Raw genomic sequence first — 17229 nt, forward strand, 5'->3', positions numbered from 1 at the left:
GATACGCAGATAAATACACATTACTTTGCGTTTGTGTATCAAATAATATAATTAAAGCTCACTAACTTTAAGGCTTAGTCTAAAAATGTAGTATTTGATATTACGTAATAAACATTTATATTAATAACAAAATAACATTACATATTCAAATAATATTAATGAATTATACTGATAATGATTTATATAGTTTATAATAAATTATATATTTATCGATGTATTTAAATATTTGTCGATATTTTTCTTCTCTATATTTTTGCAATCTAATTTATTTTAAATATAACTCATTAATATATCTATATCTTCTATAATCAGCATTATTAATTAGGATAACATAAATATTAATCAGTAAATTTAATTATTAATTAATGAAGAAATTAATATATACTTTTAAATAAATAGAGTAAATGAATTTGTTCATTATGGAGGTATCAGCACGCGTGCAATTTGACACACAGTAGCATACGAGCATAAAATCTTAAAACGTATTTCCTATTGAAGATAAAATTCTTTAATTTCTAATATGATTTATTTAATCGTGATAATAATTTCATTTGTATTTTTACTCGAGCTTGAGCAATACGAAATATAATTAATTTTCTATTTTAAAAGTAATATTATAATGAAAATACCAATTAAATATATTTTAATGAATGACACTGTAAATGTTTTATGAACACGTTTTATTTATTACTTAATTAATAATACATTTTATATTATTTTATTTATTTAAGTTCAATTACGTATGTCAATTTAGTATGGAATATTGCTTGATTTGAAATTATTACCACGACATATTTCAATACATATAATTTTTATTTCACAACGCGTTATAAAAAATCTCTTTCGCTTATATCCGTCATAATATCCGAACGTCTTTTCATTAAGCTATCCCCTTTACACTCGTCTCCACTCCTATAGGAGTAAACGAGTGAGATATACATAATATTGTATGTTTGTACAAAATCACAATCGACCACTTATTATTCTGCCTAAATTGTTTCTTTTTCATATAAATTCACCTTAACTCGTGGTACACTCTATAACCGTAACCTTCAGGTAACTTCAGAACTCTTCAGGAATCCTGTCATCTGTAAAATAAAAAATAATTTCTAATGTTGTTCTATGAATCCCACAAATATATTCACGACAGTAAATTTGGATGAGATAGTCAGAGACCTTAATAACTGTGAAGAACGCAATATTTGGCATGCCTATATGGGGCGAGCCAACCTGCATCCCTCGGATTTATTTAGTATGTTATAGGTGTACTACATTACCGAAGATTAATCAAAAATTTTAATTCGTGCTTAAAGTGTTTTACATTATGTTATTGCTGTCATATAATAACATAGTTCAATCTAATAACAAATATTTAAAAGGTATTTTAAATGGTAATATTTTCATATAACTGCAATACCAAACAGTCAGAAATATAACCTGAAGTAGAGTGGTAATTTTTTATCTATAGAAATGAAAAGAAGTAATCCAAATCATATATAAAAAAGAATTAAGACACTAATTACTAAATTTAGATCTAAAATATTAATATAAATTTTCTAAAAGTTAATCCAACTTTATAAGCATACCAAATGAAATAATCAAGCAATCTAAGCAAAATTTTCAACATGGAATATATAAAAATAGTATAAATAATAATAATAATATATATTTACATATATAAACATAAATAAATTTTTTTATCATTTGGCTATATACTAGCGCTTTGTACGAATTATCTAAGAGCTTGATTTTTTTTTTCGGTGCATGGAAGTGTAAAATTAACGCGTGTATACAAAATTGAGCATTAAGTCCATAGGAATAAGGAAGCCAAAGCTTTGGAACGTACCTCTATTGTGTGGTATTTATTGTTGTTAAGTTTCAGGTTAGGCGTTCACGAAGGATGACTTGGTCCTATAACATTAGATAAATTATGTGAGCATTTGAAATAGGTGGATGTGGTACCCTAAACTCTACCTTAAGGGAGTCTGTAATAAAGACTAGAATCGCTTGAGTTTAAAATTCAAACAATATTTTACCCACTCTATCGGAAATATCTACCTACTCGTATGTGTATATCTGTGATATGATATTTATATCAACGACCAATCAATAAGTGACCTAAAAGTGTCTTCTTTTAGGTCGCATATTGATTGGTCATTTATAATTCTAGGGTTCTTAGTAAGGAAGTTCGGTAACAATTAATTTCAATATCCTGTGAAACACTAAAAGTGTATTAATAAAAGTTCATATAGAATATACAGTATGCCTGATTTCCTCTTATTAACCAGTGGGTTGTATATTCAATATTTTTTCTTTTGAGTGTTTAATTATTATTTAGAATTAGTGCTAATTGGTAGTTTGTATTCACACACTTAAACTTAAAAATGTAAAGTAAGAAAAAAATTATTTAAAATGACAACACGCAAATTTCTTGCTCGTTCTTCTTGTGATGAGACAGCATTTCGAATGTGCGGTAGATTAAAAAAAATGTGATGACTGTTCAAAACTGCTTCAATGTAAGTTTATTTGAAAAAAAAGTATTTTTTTTGATACAATTATTTATATTAATTACTATGGTCATCTTCTCGTCTCAATTTGTATTTAATTTAAAAAAATATCCACCCATAAGTAAATTAATAACTGTAAGCTGAGAACAAATAATTGATATTGTTTTTAGAAATAGATTTAATGTTATATTTTATCTATCTCTGTCATATCCACCAATGAGAAATTTAGTATTTACATTTACGTAATAGCAGGTCTTTAAGAGTACTTCACTGCGTGGAAAGTTGTAGGGAATTTTAAGTACTTACTTAACACAGGTCCATTACGTGTGCTTACATAGTGATAGCTCGCAATGTGAAGTATAAAGTTATCATAAAACTCCATTAAATATTTAAGTAACTTTTATGTAATAAGTTAATGTTTAATATATTATAAATATATTAAATAGTTATTAATATTTATAAATGAAATATTTATAATTAACCTGACTGCGACCAAGCCACTCGCTCAGTATTATATAAATTAAAATTTAAATAATTAATTAATACTATATTACCGCCGTTTATGAAATCGGAGATAATAGATTTGTAGATTAAACATAATTTGTATTTAAAAATCTCATTTAATAATTTTAATTCAATAAAATAATATTTATTAAATAAGAATTATCAACTAGAAATAATTATTATTTAAAGAAGATAACACAATGACAATGAATACACATATATTATATCTACACATGCAAACATATTATTTATTTTTCAACTGAATAATATCATATATACTAACCAAATATATTACATGCAAATTAGTAACACTGAATCTACTTACCCAGATAAAGAAGCAGAGTTTGAAATTGGCGGACTGTTGGATTCAAAACCTTCTTTTGAATTCTCATTTGCTAACTGCATTTTCAATTGATGCCCAAACCGTGCTAGATCCTCTCTGAATGTATCAGAGCCAGGAGTTGTTGGCTTCTCATCATCTCCCGTAGCCATTGCTTCAGCATCATTCTTCAACGGCTCCTGTTCAGATTCCTCCTCAGTATTGTATATCTTAAAGTACGCAAACGTTAAATATATCACCGATATTATGAAAGACGGTATTGGTATAGCCATCGCGTACACCAGATTCAGCGTGTTCTGCCACATATCCAATTCGGTTATCACCAAACCGGGGTCCACCCTGCTGTAGTAGCAAGTATAGTTTGTGCCTAAGGGTCTGTACTTCCCATAGAAAATCGTGCAATTCAAAATGGGTGGGTAACCACACCCTTTCACGTTTGGGAAGAGGCGAGCACCCGTGAAGTACCATTCTGAGTCGTTCCCCTGAAGACCTGTGGGTAACACGTCCGGCAAATCTTGATCTTCAGGCATATCTGGGTATGATTTGTCGGCTGAAGATTCGTAATTCTCGTACTCGTAATCCTTTCTCAGAGCTCTTTCTACCCGCACCAAATTTTCAACGTCAGTCGCTGTTATATTAGGATAATCGCCAAGTTTGTAGTTCACTCGTATTTGGGTGCATTCAAATAGATCCTTGGTGCAACCTTCTCTGCAGGATGCCCACGAACAGTTGCTTGCACCTACCAAATGTTTTACTTGTGCGGTCACACATAATGCTGCTACAGGATCGAATTGCATGAATATTGTCGTGAACGCTGGCTCTATCACAAATGGTACTAAGAATAAGAAAGCGAAAAGGCTAAATGTGGCGAGGAGTACAAAACTGGCTGTGGTATAGAATAGTAGTTTCTCTTGGAAGGTTGGAGGTATAACTTCTTCATCAGCCATGGTGGCGTGGGGTCGCTAGTAGCGATCATAGCGCTTGTTTCAGCTAGGCTGTGTCATTTCATGCATATGATCATGTCAATCGTCAATCTGTCACACTTGTTGAGCTATGTCTGTTGTTTTTCACGCACGTTTAATTGCATTGTTCTATAAATTTAAATGGGCTTTAATATGGGCTGGTTTACTTTATTATTTTGTCTAAAGCTATCTGGTCTCCCCGTGTATCTGAAAGTGAATTGGACCTTAAAGACCATTATAGGCTTAACACCGACATGGTATCTGGAGCCTTATATGGCGACGTACTTCTAAATGCATTACAATAGCCCACCACGTAAGCGTATTGTAGAATGCAAGTAAGGCAGAATAATGCCAAACCTAAAAAAAAGGCAGGCAACATGTCGATTTTTCTTACTCAAATGGCCTCGTTACGTGTCAATTTATTAGTACCTGACCATTCAGACATATAATACCTACACGGTACAAAATTGCGTGGATTCCTTATCTTTAATCGCAGGATTAATCTGAGTTTTAATGATCCTTAGAATAATCACATTCTATTTATTCGCAATCTAAACGTTGCTTATAGTTGACCCATAATTATGAGCATTGTAACACTGTTTAAATACATATAAATAAAATAGGAGTGTCTGTTTGTAATATTGAAATTAATGTTTTTTACTACATGCATATGAATTTAAATACAGTACTTACGTATGTACTTACACCAAAATAACATTTTTTACTATTTTTGTCTGTCTGTCTGTCAGTTTGTTCCGGCTAATCTCTGAAATGGCTGTACCGATTTTGACGGGACTTTTATTGGAAGGTAGCTGATGTAATAAGGAGTAACTTAGGCTACTTATATTTTAGAAAAATAAAGTTAAATTCCACGCGGACGAAGTCGCGGGAACAGCTAGTTATAAATAAAACGTGTTAAGATCCTGTCATTCCTATCATCCCCCACTGGTGCCCTGCCAGCGTAAACCGTTGGCGCAGGCAGGTGCACCATTCCATTATCATCCATAAAAAAAAAAGATCCTGTCATTTTGGTAATAATAATTTTTTTTTGCAAACTATTTCACCACAGTTGGCCTTTACAGCTTCACCAAACGATAGGGGGCGAGTGCGGATGGCACTCCACGATGCGGAAGGACTTTTGGAGTGGCTGAAGATCAACTCCTGCTTGAGGGGTACGACTTTAATCTAAGGTCGTAATTTCGATTCCCCGTTTGAACTGGACCTATCGATCAGAGGGAAATAATGTCTACCTAAAACTAAACAATGACTACGTCAAAGATAAAAATATGACCAAAAATGAATAAACTCTTCATATACCCTTCTAATGTATGTTCAGCAAGAGTTTTCCTTAACAAATATGGTAATGATTTTCAGTTTATATCCGGCATTCCGGAGTCGATTTTACGAGAAGTGTTTCCGATATAAATAATTTTGCCCCGAACATTACCAAATGTATTTGAAAGTTGTTTCCCTATATATTGTAGGTAAGATATACTAATATTACCCGCAACTTTGTGGAATTTATAACATCATTATATTTATCCGTTGGTTATAAATAACGTCTATGTCTGTATGTGTATTTAAGGAGGAAAATGTTTATTAGAAAAAACGGGGGAGCATATGCAGTCTATGTAAGAGTGGTATTCCAATAAGAAAGAAAGAAAGAAAGAAAGAAAGAAAGAAAGAAAGAAAGAAAGAAAAATATTTCATTCAGTGCAATGTAAAAAATACAATAAGATATTATTGGTTAATTATTTAAGTAATTATGTATATAAAATGGGATGTATAGTAATAAATTAATATATATTATTCATTGCTATCAAATTGTATTATTCTATATTCTATTATACATAATAACAAACAAATATATAATATTAACAATTTTTTTATACAAATTGTAATAAATATGAGTTTGATTTAGCACAGAACGCAACCAGAATAAAAACTTATGCGCTGATCTAATTAGAAAATCTATCAAATTGTAACTTTCACTAAACATACTAGTGTGTTATGTCTGAAATTATATATAATTATATTTATATATAGAAAATGGAAGAAAATTCGAAATCAAAGAGCATGCTGAATGCATCTGCATCATCAGTCCACTGCAGTTTACTGCTGGAACTATGCATCGTGAAAGACAAAGCACGTCGCAGATGCACGTGCACGTGTTATAATTTTTTATTTTCGAAAGAATATCTAAATTTGTAATATGAAATTAATTTTAATAAATTAATTGTTATATTAGTAAAGAACTTTATTGCACTGAGTGATATTTTAAATTATGACTCATAGTAATAACAGAAGTTCTTTAATTTATTGTTTCTCATAAATTAAAAAAAAACAATAGATATAAATTACCTCATTTCAGAAATCTTTATGCAATAAATAATAGATTATTCAAATAATAGTCTCAAATAATATATATTCAAACAAGCCGTGCCCGCGTGGAAAAGTAATCTTGACTAAATAAAGAATAAAAATTAATAATCTAACCCAAAAAAGCCAAAAAAAGTGCCATCATTCTAACTTAAAAAATGACGATACTTTCATGCAATCTCGCATCTCCCCTTACAACCACTTACAACCCTTTTTTCACATTAAACGTACCCCATGTTCTTCCCTCAAGGTATAGATTATCTGTGTGCCAAATGTTATTTAAATCGGTTTAGTAGTTTTGGCGTGAAAGCGAAACAGACAGACAGACAGAGTTACTTTCGAATGTATAATATTATATATGTATTAGTAAGGAAGTAAGAATAATAGTAGTCATATTTTAATAATTCATTGTTCATTTAATTATAATAGATTTTAATTATAAAATCCTTTATATTATTTAACAACAAGAGGCAACAGGTTATCCAAAAATTTCGTCATTTAATATTAATTGTAAATTTTTGTTGATATTATTTTCATAGCTCAAGTTCCGACCAAGAATTACCGTCCCCGAGGGCACCTGGGTAGTTTTCATGATTTACGGCTATCCTGTCCAAATATAGGGATGTTTACCCGGATTATTAGAAGGTTTATAATATTTTTATAACTTTACAAGAATTATTTTTTAAATAACTGAAAGAGAAGTGCAAATAGCTGATGGGCAATGTGATTTTTTAACCAACCAGCCAACCATCTCCGACATAATAATAGTAATATAATAATTTCATTGTAATTTATCTATACTAACATTATAATGAGGAAAGATTTATATTTTTGTGTGTATGTATGTTTGTAATGAATAAACTCAAAAACTACTTTGCCGATTTCAAAAATTGTTTCACCATTAGAAAGCTATATTCACCGTGAGTAACATAGGCTATATTTATTGGTAGAAAAGATCAGGGATCTTTACTAAAACTTTAGTAACGTAACTCAAGGTGTAAAAAATGGTATAAAATATCTTTCGGCGCGTGCGCTGCGGAAACTATTGGTGATAGAACAAAAGTATGTTTTACAATATTGAAGAGAATATACAAAAAACTTCGCTAATTTATTAAATAAGAAATTTATTCAGCTTTATACTTGTTATTTTTATAATTGTAATGAATTTAATTTAAAAGAAGTGTCTGTATTAAAAAAATATGACATTGACAGAAACTGGAAGTGTGAACTGGAACAGCAGTGGACGTCTTCCGGGCTGCGATAATGATGATGATGATGATCTATACATATATAACCTACATTTTTTTTTTAACTATTTATTTAAAATCGTTATTGTAGGAATTATAAATTTATAATCCTACAATTTAATACTTATTCATGTAAATTTGTAGTGATAAGTATATTATAGGTACAGGAGCCAACAGAATATCAGGGCTGCAGATGTATCTGTATGCTGAGCTGGCTGTCTATTTACCTTTGCGGTAAGGTTACCTATATTTCTTTTATTAATTCACTAGCTACTAGCCCCGACTTCAAAAGGGTGTACATGTATTATATATATAAATCTTCCTCTAGAATCATTCAATCTATTAAAAAAACCGCTTTAAAATCCGTTGCGTAGTTTTAAAGATTTAAGCATACATAGGGACAGACAGCGACAGCGACTTTAATATAATTTCATATTTTTTCCTGTAACTCATATATGTTACTAGCTGTCCCGGCAAACGTTGTTTTGTCTTTAAATAAAAACAAAAAAATTAGGGGTGGACTACCCCTAACATTTAGGGGGATGAAAAATGGATGTTGGCCGAGTCTCAGACCTACTCAATACGCTCACAAAATTTCATGAGAATCGGTCAAGCCGTTTCGGCGGAGTATGGGAACGAAAACTGTGACACGAGAATTTTATATATCAGATATGTCTGTAATTGGTTAATAAAGAATTTACTTATCTATATATAAATTAAGATTCCTATAATCTTTTGAGTTTATTGATCCTACAAAACATACAAATCTCATATATATGTATGTAATATGTGTATATATAAATAATAATAATAATAATCTCAGGACAATACACACAGCGCCATCTAGACCCAAGTTAAGCTAGCTAAAGCTTGTGTTATGGGTACTAGATAACTGATACAAATAAATAAATATTTTTTTTTCGTAAATTCATACATATTGTACATAAAAAAACCCAGATCGATACAAACAATCATACTCATGAATACAAATGTTTGTGCTATGCGAAGAATCGAAATAGAGACCATCGGTCGTAAAGCGGTGTGCTAGACCGCTAGACCACCAAGGTCGTCGTTCATAAATATGTATATATATAATTAACAGAGAAACATAATTAGTCCTAAGAAAACTTCTATATCAAATCACAGCTGAAGTCAACATATTAAGAAAACAATATCAGTGAAACAAATAAAGGAAAAAAAGTCCCTTTTTAAAGGTTAACATTATCAGAGCATAGACTGTCTGATGAAGGCAATGCCGCGGTATGCAGCTAGCAGTAATATAGATACTACACGTTGAAATCTCCGAAGCATCTTCAAATAAAGGCGTCTGAATGCCACTAAACTCTCTAGATGGGGATGTTTGGCCTCGTAAAGATCGTAATAAGGGTTAAATGTTATAGTCAAGACTCAACACTATTAGACAAATATAGATAAAGATTGGCCTTAATTTGTGGGAAAACTAGATTTACCCGCGGTTTTGCTCGTCTTAATGTTGTTATTGAAGATTTTGACAAACAATCTCATTTTACCACACGTAGATAGTACCGCGGCATACAGCTAGTCAGTAATATAGATACTACATGACCCCTCTGATCGATCCTCCGTCCAATTCAAACGGGGATCGAACTTACGACGGCCTGAGCCGAGGTTCGAACCCCTTTCGATGACCTTAATTTGCGAAAACTAGCTTTTACCCGCGGTTTTCTCTGTCTTAATGTTGATATTGACAAACAATCTCATTTTACCACACCAAGACAGTGCTGCGGCATAGAGCTAGTCAGTAATATAGATACTACATGACCCCTCTGATCGATCCCCCGTCCAATTCAAACGGGGATCGAACATACGATTATATCACATTTCGGTTGGGGGCCTGGTGATCTGTATTACAGGTTATGCCTATCTCAGACACCAGCTCCTCACATCAAATCAATTCAAATAATAAATTTAAGTATTTTACTATAAACAATACTACATGTATTGTTGCCATCATGTTTGTGAGGAGAAATAAATAAACATGAAGAAGAGAAGAGCCGAGGTTCGAAACCCTAGCGGTTTACCCTTAATTTGCGAAAACTAGCTTTTACCCGCGGTTTTCCTCGTCTTAATGTTGATATTGATGATTTTGACAAACAACATTTTAACCACTGTTAACTCTTGAAAGGTTTAAAAAACAATTACGCGTACTTTATTATCTATACTAATAGAAACTGTACAGTTTGTATGTTTCGATGAACGTGCTACCTTCTCTATATCTCTAATTTAATATTCTTATTAATGCCACATGAAAAATTAAAAAAAAAAATTCCAGGTGGGCCACCCTTATCACTTATGGGTATAAAAATAGATAATATCCTATTCTCAAAATTTCATTAAAATTGGTTAAGCTCAGAGAAATACACAGACACATATCATAAAAATCATGCATAAAGATATTTTGAGTTTCAATTTCAATTTGTATGGCAACTAACACTGTATCAAATCGCAGCGGGAGTCTAAGATTTAAAATAAATCAAAATATATACGTTAAAAAAAACGGTGAAACATATAAAAGGAGAAAAAAAAACACTGTGACACGAGAATTTTATATATATATATATATATATAGAAAAACAAATATAAGCAGATAATAATTACCCAGATCCACAAGCTGGTTGGCCTACGCTATAACTGTAGCTCCATTAAATTATAACTGACGCCAGACTGTCTGCCTAGTCTGGAATCCAGCCTATTGATCTAGCCAAAATAGCTGAGTTGATTTCAGACATGTTTCAGGCATGATATAACAATAGGTTGAGATAAGTTTGCATAACTATTTTAGGACTTAACAGGGTTTTGTACTTAGTGGGATAGTCATAAAAGTATATTAAGCTGATTTACATGCACTATACGAGTATACCTACTCACAGGCCCCTTTTCCGTACTGGACACACTGAGCACGGCCCAGGGCCCCGCAATAATAATAATAATAAACCAGCAAAAGCTGAGAAAAAAAAAATCTCAGGACAATTCACACAGAAAGAAGAAAGAAAGAAAGAAAAATATTTTATTCAGTGCAATGTAAAAAATAAAATACAGCGCCATCTAGTCCCAAGTTAAGCTAACTAAAGCTTGTGTTATGGGTACTAGATAACTGATACAAGTACATACATTTATTTTCGTAAATATATACATAGAAAACACCCAGACCGATACAAACAATCATACTCATGAATACAAATGTTTGTGCCGTGCGAGGAATCGAACCCGCGACCATCGGACGTAAAGCGATGTGCTAGACCACGAGACCACAGAGGTCGTCAAAATCGTCAAAATCGTCAAAATTGTCAAAGTCGTCAAAGTCGCAATGGATTGGGGCCCCCTAGTCTAGTCTAGTCTCTAGTCCATTACCAAACAATAATAGCTACTCTACTCTCGCCTGAAAAAGTCTTAAAAATGCTAACCGATGATCAATTTGTTAATCTATACATACAAATAAAATTGAGGTGTATGTTTGTAATATTGTAATAACCGTTTTTAACTACATGCATATGAATATAAATACGCTACATAGACCAAAATAACACTTTTTACAATTTTTGTCTGTCTGTTGGTTCCGGCTAATCTCTGAAATGGCTGGACCGATTTTGATGGGACTTTTATTGGTAGGTAACTGTAAAAGGAGTAACTTAGCCTACTTTGATTTTAGAACATTTCTTTTAATTTAGAAATATAAAGTTAAATTCCATGCGGACGAAGTCGCGAGTGCAGCTAGTGTTTTATAAATGTCTAGCAGGAATTTTAACCCCTCATTACATAACAAGTTTTAAGTGAATTTTCAGTGGATTCCCTCACGCATAGGAATAAAAGGGTATGAGGAGGCAGATCGGTTGTCCAAATCAGCAGTCTTAAATGGCAGACCAACAGAGATAGCTCCTTATTATTCAGGAGTTATGCATAAATTCAAAAGAATTGTATTTGAGAAATGGAAAACCCATTTTGATAGTATATCTCATTCTAATGGCATTTGGTACAAGACAATACAGACAGAACCACCCCGGGTGCCTTGGTGCAATTATGTGAAGGGTACACGTTCTCACATAGTAAAGATGCATAGACTCCGTTCTGGACATTATCCATCGGCAAAGTTTGCATACCTGATGAAAAAAAGCAATTCACAAAATTGTGAAGTATGTGGTACAATAGAGGATGTATATCATTTGTTGATGGAGTGTGTCAGGAACGAGAGTCTACGATATGGAATAACGTCAGACCATGAAATAAATATATTAGATGTTGGTGCCATACAAACTGTTTTAGCCGATCCTTCAGACAGTGCGGCTAAGGCAATTTGTTCACTGGTTAGGTAATGGAGTGATTACTTTTAGGGTACAATGGGACTGACATGTACTTAGATGGTATAAAAGTCCCTAAATTTAAAAAGAAATAAAAAAAAAATTAAAAAGTTTTTAAAATTATTTTTGCCTGGTTTGTTTTGAAGGGATATATTTATATCGGCCCTGGTGGCAATAAGACATATTACGATCACTGATTTAAGTCATAGTTTGACGGCCTCGGTGTTCTAGTGGTTTAACACACCGCTTTACTTCCGATGGTCGCGGGTTCGATTCCTCGCACGGGGCAAACATTTGTATTTATGACTATGATTGTTTGTATCGGTCTGGGTGTTATCTATTTATATTATGTATATATATCTATACTATATATATATATAAGTATTTACATCACTTGTCTAGTACTCATAATAGAAGTTCTGCTTACCATGGGACTAGATGGCGCCGTCTTAAATGAAGCGAAAAAAAACGATAACAAAAAAAATTGTACACGACTTTGTACAAAGTCTACCTAGGTAGAACAGACGTGACAGTACCTATATATTATTATTAGTCTTACCCGCGACTTGGCCCGTGTGGAGGTTTTTTTTTTATTAATTAAAATAAATAATATTCTAAAATCAAGCTAGCTTATCTTACTCCTTATAACATTCGCTATCTGACAGTGAAAGTTCCGTCAAAAAGATCCAGCCGTTTCAGAGATTAGCAAGACCGACAGACAGATAAAAAATTAAAAAAAAAATTTATGTAATTACCGTATATACTTTCATATGCAATTCATGAACAGCCGTTAACTTCAAATTATATACAGACACTTCAATTATATTTATTTGTATAGATTAATCATCAATAAGCCGATTTCTTTTGTGAATGAAAAATGTACTCATTGCCTTTTACAATACGAACTTGTTTCCTTCAGTAAGTTTACAAACCTGTATTTTTTCTTTCATCCCTTTGTAATACCTATGTAATATCACAGCTGTTACAAGCAATACGGTCTAACCAGACTTATTTGCTTGTCTGTCATTTCAAATATCCAAATATTAATAAAAAATATTGAATAGTGAAAAGAAAAAAAAATTATATATATAACTGGTACGAAATTGCGGGCTATCTGATGGAAAGTGGCATCCATCATTTATACCTATAATAATAATAATAATATCCTCCATCTAGTCCCAAGCTAAGTGGAGCTCGTGTTATGGGTACTAGACAACTGATAGAAAAAACTTAGATATATATTTTTTAAATACATATATAATATACATAGAAAACACCCACATTGATACAAACAGTCGTACTCATGAATACAAATGTTTATAACGTGATAGGAATCGAACCCGAAACCATCGGAAGCAAAGTGGTGTACTAAACCGCTACACGACCGAGTCTATCACCTATTATGAACAGAATTATGGATATCACGTCATCATGCGATACCCATGACATCCATCTGCATTACCATCTCGGAGGACAAAGAGGGCTTGTGAATTTACCCTATAATTACTCTGCCATACAATATACACTGTTTATATCGTGGGAAAGGAGTTCTTAGTAATTTTCAGTGATGATTCCATTGCTGGCAATGTACCATGTCAGATTAACCTCCACGCGGTTTCTCCTGGAAACTATTATGATAAATTCCTTGTGAATTTGTTAGTATGTGCTAACTGAGCTGACCTCATGTTCATCTTATTACCCTTCACTGGTGCCTCGCCAGCGTACCACACCGTTAGCGCAGATAGGTGAACCAATCCATTATCATCCATTAAAAAGGATGGGCTGTCAGCTAACCCTATAATTCCACTGCCATATCTCACCAAACACAGTTCACAAAGCAAGGTACTTGGCGACAGGAAATTTAAGTGAATTTAAACTCATTTACTTTAAACAAGGTTGAGTGAACAAATTGCAAATTGGCCGAGAAAATTACTCATAACCGGTGAACTTGCATGAATTGTTTGATGAATCAAGATGTCAATCTTTGTATGCTATGACTCCATTATAGTTTTAATGATTTTCCCAATATCACGATTGGAATAGACAATTTGTAATCAGTAGAACTGATATAATCTGTGAATGCAGTATTTTTATTAATCCTTTTTTTATGGATGATAATGGAATGGTGCACCCGCCTGTGCTGACGGTTTACGCTGGCGGGGCACCAGTGGAGGATGATCAGATAAACATGAGGTTAAGTCATATAGCCCTAAATAAATTCATGGTGAATTTAACATGATGGTTCCCAGAAGAGACCACGGTAAGGGCAATCCAGATATCTAGGAATGGGGTTATAAGTCCACATTACTAACAATACCCTTCCCTCCAAGTAAGCCGAGTTTGTTGAGTATTTTTCATCTCGGAGAAGTTTTTGGGCAATAGTTACACAAACTATTATCCCAAATCCACGGTGAGGGCAATCCAGATATCTAGGAATAGGGTTATTAGACCACATTACTAACAATTCCCTTCCTCCCAAGTAATCCTCCAAGTAGTTGGAGAAGTTTTTGGATTATAGTTACAGAAACTATTATCAAAAAACTTGTATAAATGTTGACTGAGTCTCCATTGTTAGCAATCTACCAGCTTGAGTCAACTTGCCCCTACCGCTACATCATGATTACTCATCATCATGAATTGACTACTATGAACTAACTGCACTACTGACTTCATGATCATCCTATCATTCTCCACTGGTGTTCTTTTAGTATATTCTATTAAAACAGGCACAAGTTCCATTCCATCATCAAACATACAAAATAAGCTCCAATACTTCCTGATATCACACTACACCTACACACACAAAATAAAAATAGTTTAGTTTTAACTTTTATAAATGAGTTAAACGTTAGGTACAACTAGTTTAATATTAAAGTCCTATTACATAACCTAACCTCAAACGAAAGAAACTTCTGACGTCATAGATTCGAGTTATACTAATATTAAAGGCCTCCAGTGTACTCTAGCACGAAATTGTATAAATACCATTGAGTGTACTCTAACGACTATTTATTTTAAGATTAAAACCGTAACACGCAACGTTTATGTAACAACTCTTGAAAAAAAATAAGTTAACACAATAACAACATTATTTTCAGCAAAACTTACGCAATTTTGCCATAATGCAGACATGACTTAACACAATTCTACCCCTGATCCCGTCTATATTAAAATATTGTACCAGCCAATACACTAAGTGGGATACAAGTGGGGTGAATGTTACAAATATGTCATACAGACCAGAAATAGTGGCCTAGGTGTTAAGTAAACCAGCCCAACAAAGCTATTCACAGACGCGTTGCCACACAATAACCGTTGCTGAAATGAAATATCATTAAACACTACTTATTTTAACACTTAACCATTGTGTTGTTATGTGGAAAACGTCTTTTAGTGTATCCCTTTTCGGAAAACGTCTCTATTATTGTTAGACGTCGACACGATCCCGCGACTCAGTCACTACTGGGCGCAGGCTGTGTGAAATTGGTATTGTTGGCACTTCAAAAGCCTCAATGTACACATACTAATGACATTAACGTATAAATTATTAAAAAGAAAAACACTTTATAATTATAAATAGGAGTTAAATTCATAAATGAAACAAATTAAATTATATCATTCAATTTCTTAATTTAATCAATAAATCAAAATTCGAATTTCAGAACGTATTCAAATTTAGAATATAATTTATGAAAAGTTTTGTGTTGTAAATTAAAAATATTTTGATCCATTTTTGAATTTTGAATTTCGAATTTGGAATTTTTATTCGTAAGACATTCGTTTATTTGAGTGCGCGCGTCGCCGGAGCCGGTCGATACAGCTCGTGTCATATGCTCCGCAACTGTACGGCGACAGACAGTCTTTCTCCTCTACAATTCTGGGGTTTTACTACCAAGTTTTATTGGGATCATTTTCCTGTGCGCTTTAAAGGGCTACAGCTATACAAAATTCAAGAGTGTTGTACTTTCGGGTGCGAGTCAAAATCAACATAAATGTATGTTATAGTGAGGCACGTAATTTTGGGAAGAGCACATCACTCCCGTTGAGTTGCTATGTTTTCGCTGTTTACGTTGTAATGGGAAAGTTGTTTGGGGTAGGTTGAATATTGATAAAATGTCAAATGACGCGTACGTCATTGAATTCGTGCAGGGTGAAACGGATATGTAGATATGAACAAAGAAAGTTGTGCTCGTAAACGGGTGCTGTTCTAGTTGTGATCTGCTCTAATAACTATAACTGATTTATTTTGTTACTCAACTATTGATTTCTTTATATCAACTTTGCTATTTGGCAGTTTGTTCACACACGATTCTTAATAATATAATTCTGAACAACTTTTATTTAAAAGAGAAACACGTAAGTTTCTTGCTAATTCTTCTTGTGATGAGTCTTCCTTCCGAATGAGTGGTAAAATAAAAAAAAAATAGGACTATTCAAAAGTGCTTATATTATGTTTATTTGAATAAATATTACTTCTATACTATTTTAAAGAAAGAATACAAATAATTTTGTGTAAATTGAATATAATTACAAATTATTTCTTTATATATAAGCAAGTAGGTAATAAAAGTTTTCTAAACACATAATCCTTGAAAATATATCGATCAATAGTTACCATTGTATGGTACGAGTTAGAAGGAGAGAATGCTATCACTATAGCTTATGATTACGGCATTCAACAGAGAATCGAACCTGGTATCTCTTTTATCTAAATCAATACAATGATATAATAAATTCATCTCCGCCCCACAGATCTCGTAATAATTTATGTAAAATAAAAAAGCTATGATTAAAGTTTTTATTAATTAAAAACAGTAATTAGGGCTACTGAATAATTAATAGATTGTCATGTACCCGGTTTCAACGGAACTGACATCAAAGAATCATTTGTGACGTAGATATAATGTGACAATGAATATTTGAATAAAAGGAATTTCATTACGAATATAATTAGTG

General features: G+C 32.5%; 1 protein-coding gene across 4 annotated transcripts; it reads right to left on the reverse strand.

Annotated features, from left to right (window-relative positions):
- Positions 1–736: 736 nt before the first annotated feature.
- On the reverse strand, positions 737–15725 carry LOC131842360 (protein tipE). Of its 4 annotated transcripts, none has more exons than XM_059190899.1 (4): positions 15636–15725; positions 3337–4442; positions 1847–1911; positions 737–1088 (listed from the first exon to the last, which is right to left on the reverse strand). In XM_059190899.1, the coding sequence occupies exons 2-3, from the start codon at positions 4296–4298 to the stop codon at positions 1884–1886; spliced, it is 990 nt and encodes a 329-aa protein (XP_059046882.1). In that variant the 5' UTR covers positions 4299–4442; positions 15636–15725; the 3' UTR covers positions 737–1088; positions 1847–1883. The 4 variants fall into 4 exon arrangements, with proteins under 4 accessions (XP_059046882.1, XP_059046883.1, XP_059046884.1 ...); XM_059190900.1 differs by having other exon boundaries at positions 3337–4520; positions 15636–15721; XM_059190901.1 differs by lacking the exon at positions 15636–15725 and adding an exon at positions 15514–15606.
- Between the last annotated feature and the right edge of the window lie 1504 nt (positions 15726–17229).

Source organism: Achroia grisella, unplaced genomic scaffold, assembly GCF_030625045.1.
Source record: "Achroia grisella isolate CSIRO2021 unplaced genomic scaffold, CSIRO_AGI_Agris_v1 utg2167, whole genome shotgun sequence".
Taxonomy (NCBI): domain Eukaryota; kingdom Metazoa; phylum Arthropoda; class Insecta; order Lepidoptera; family Pyralidae; genus Achroia; species Achroia grisella.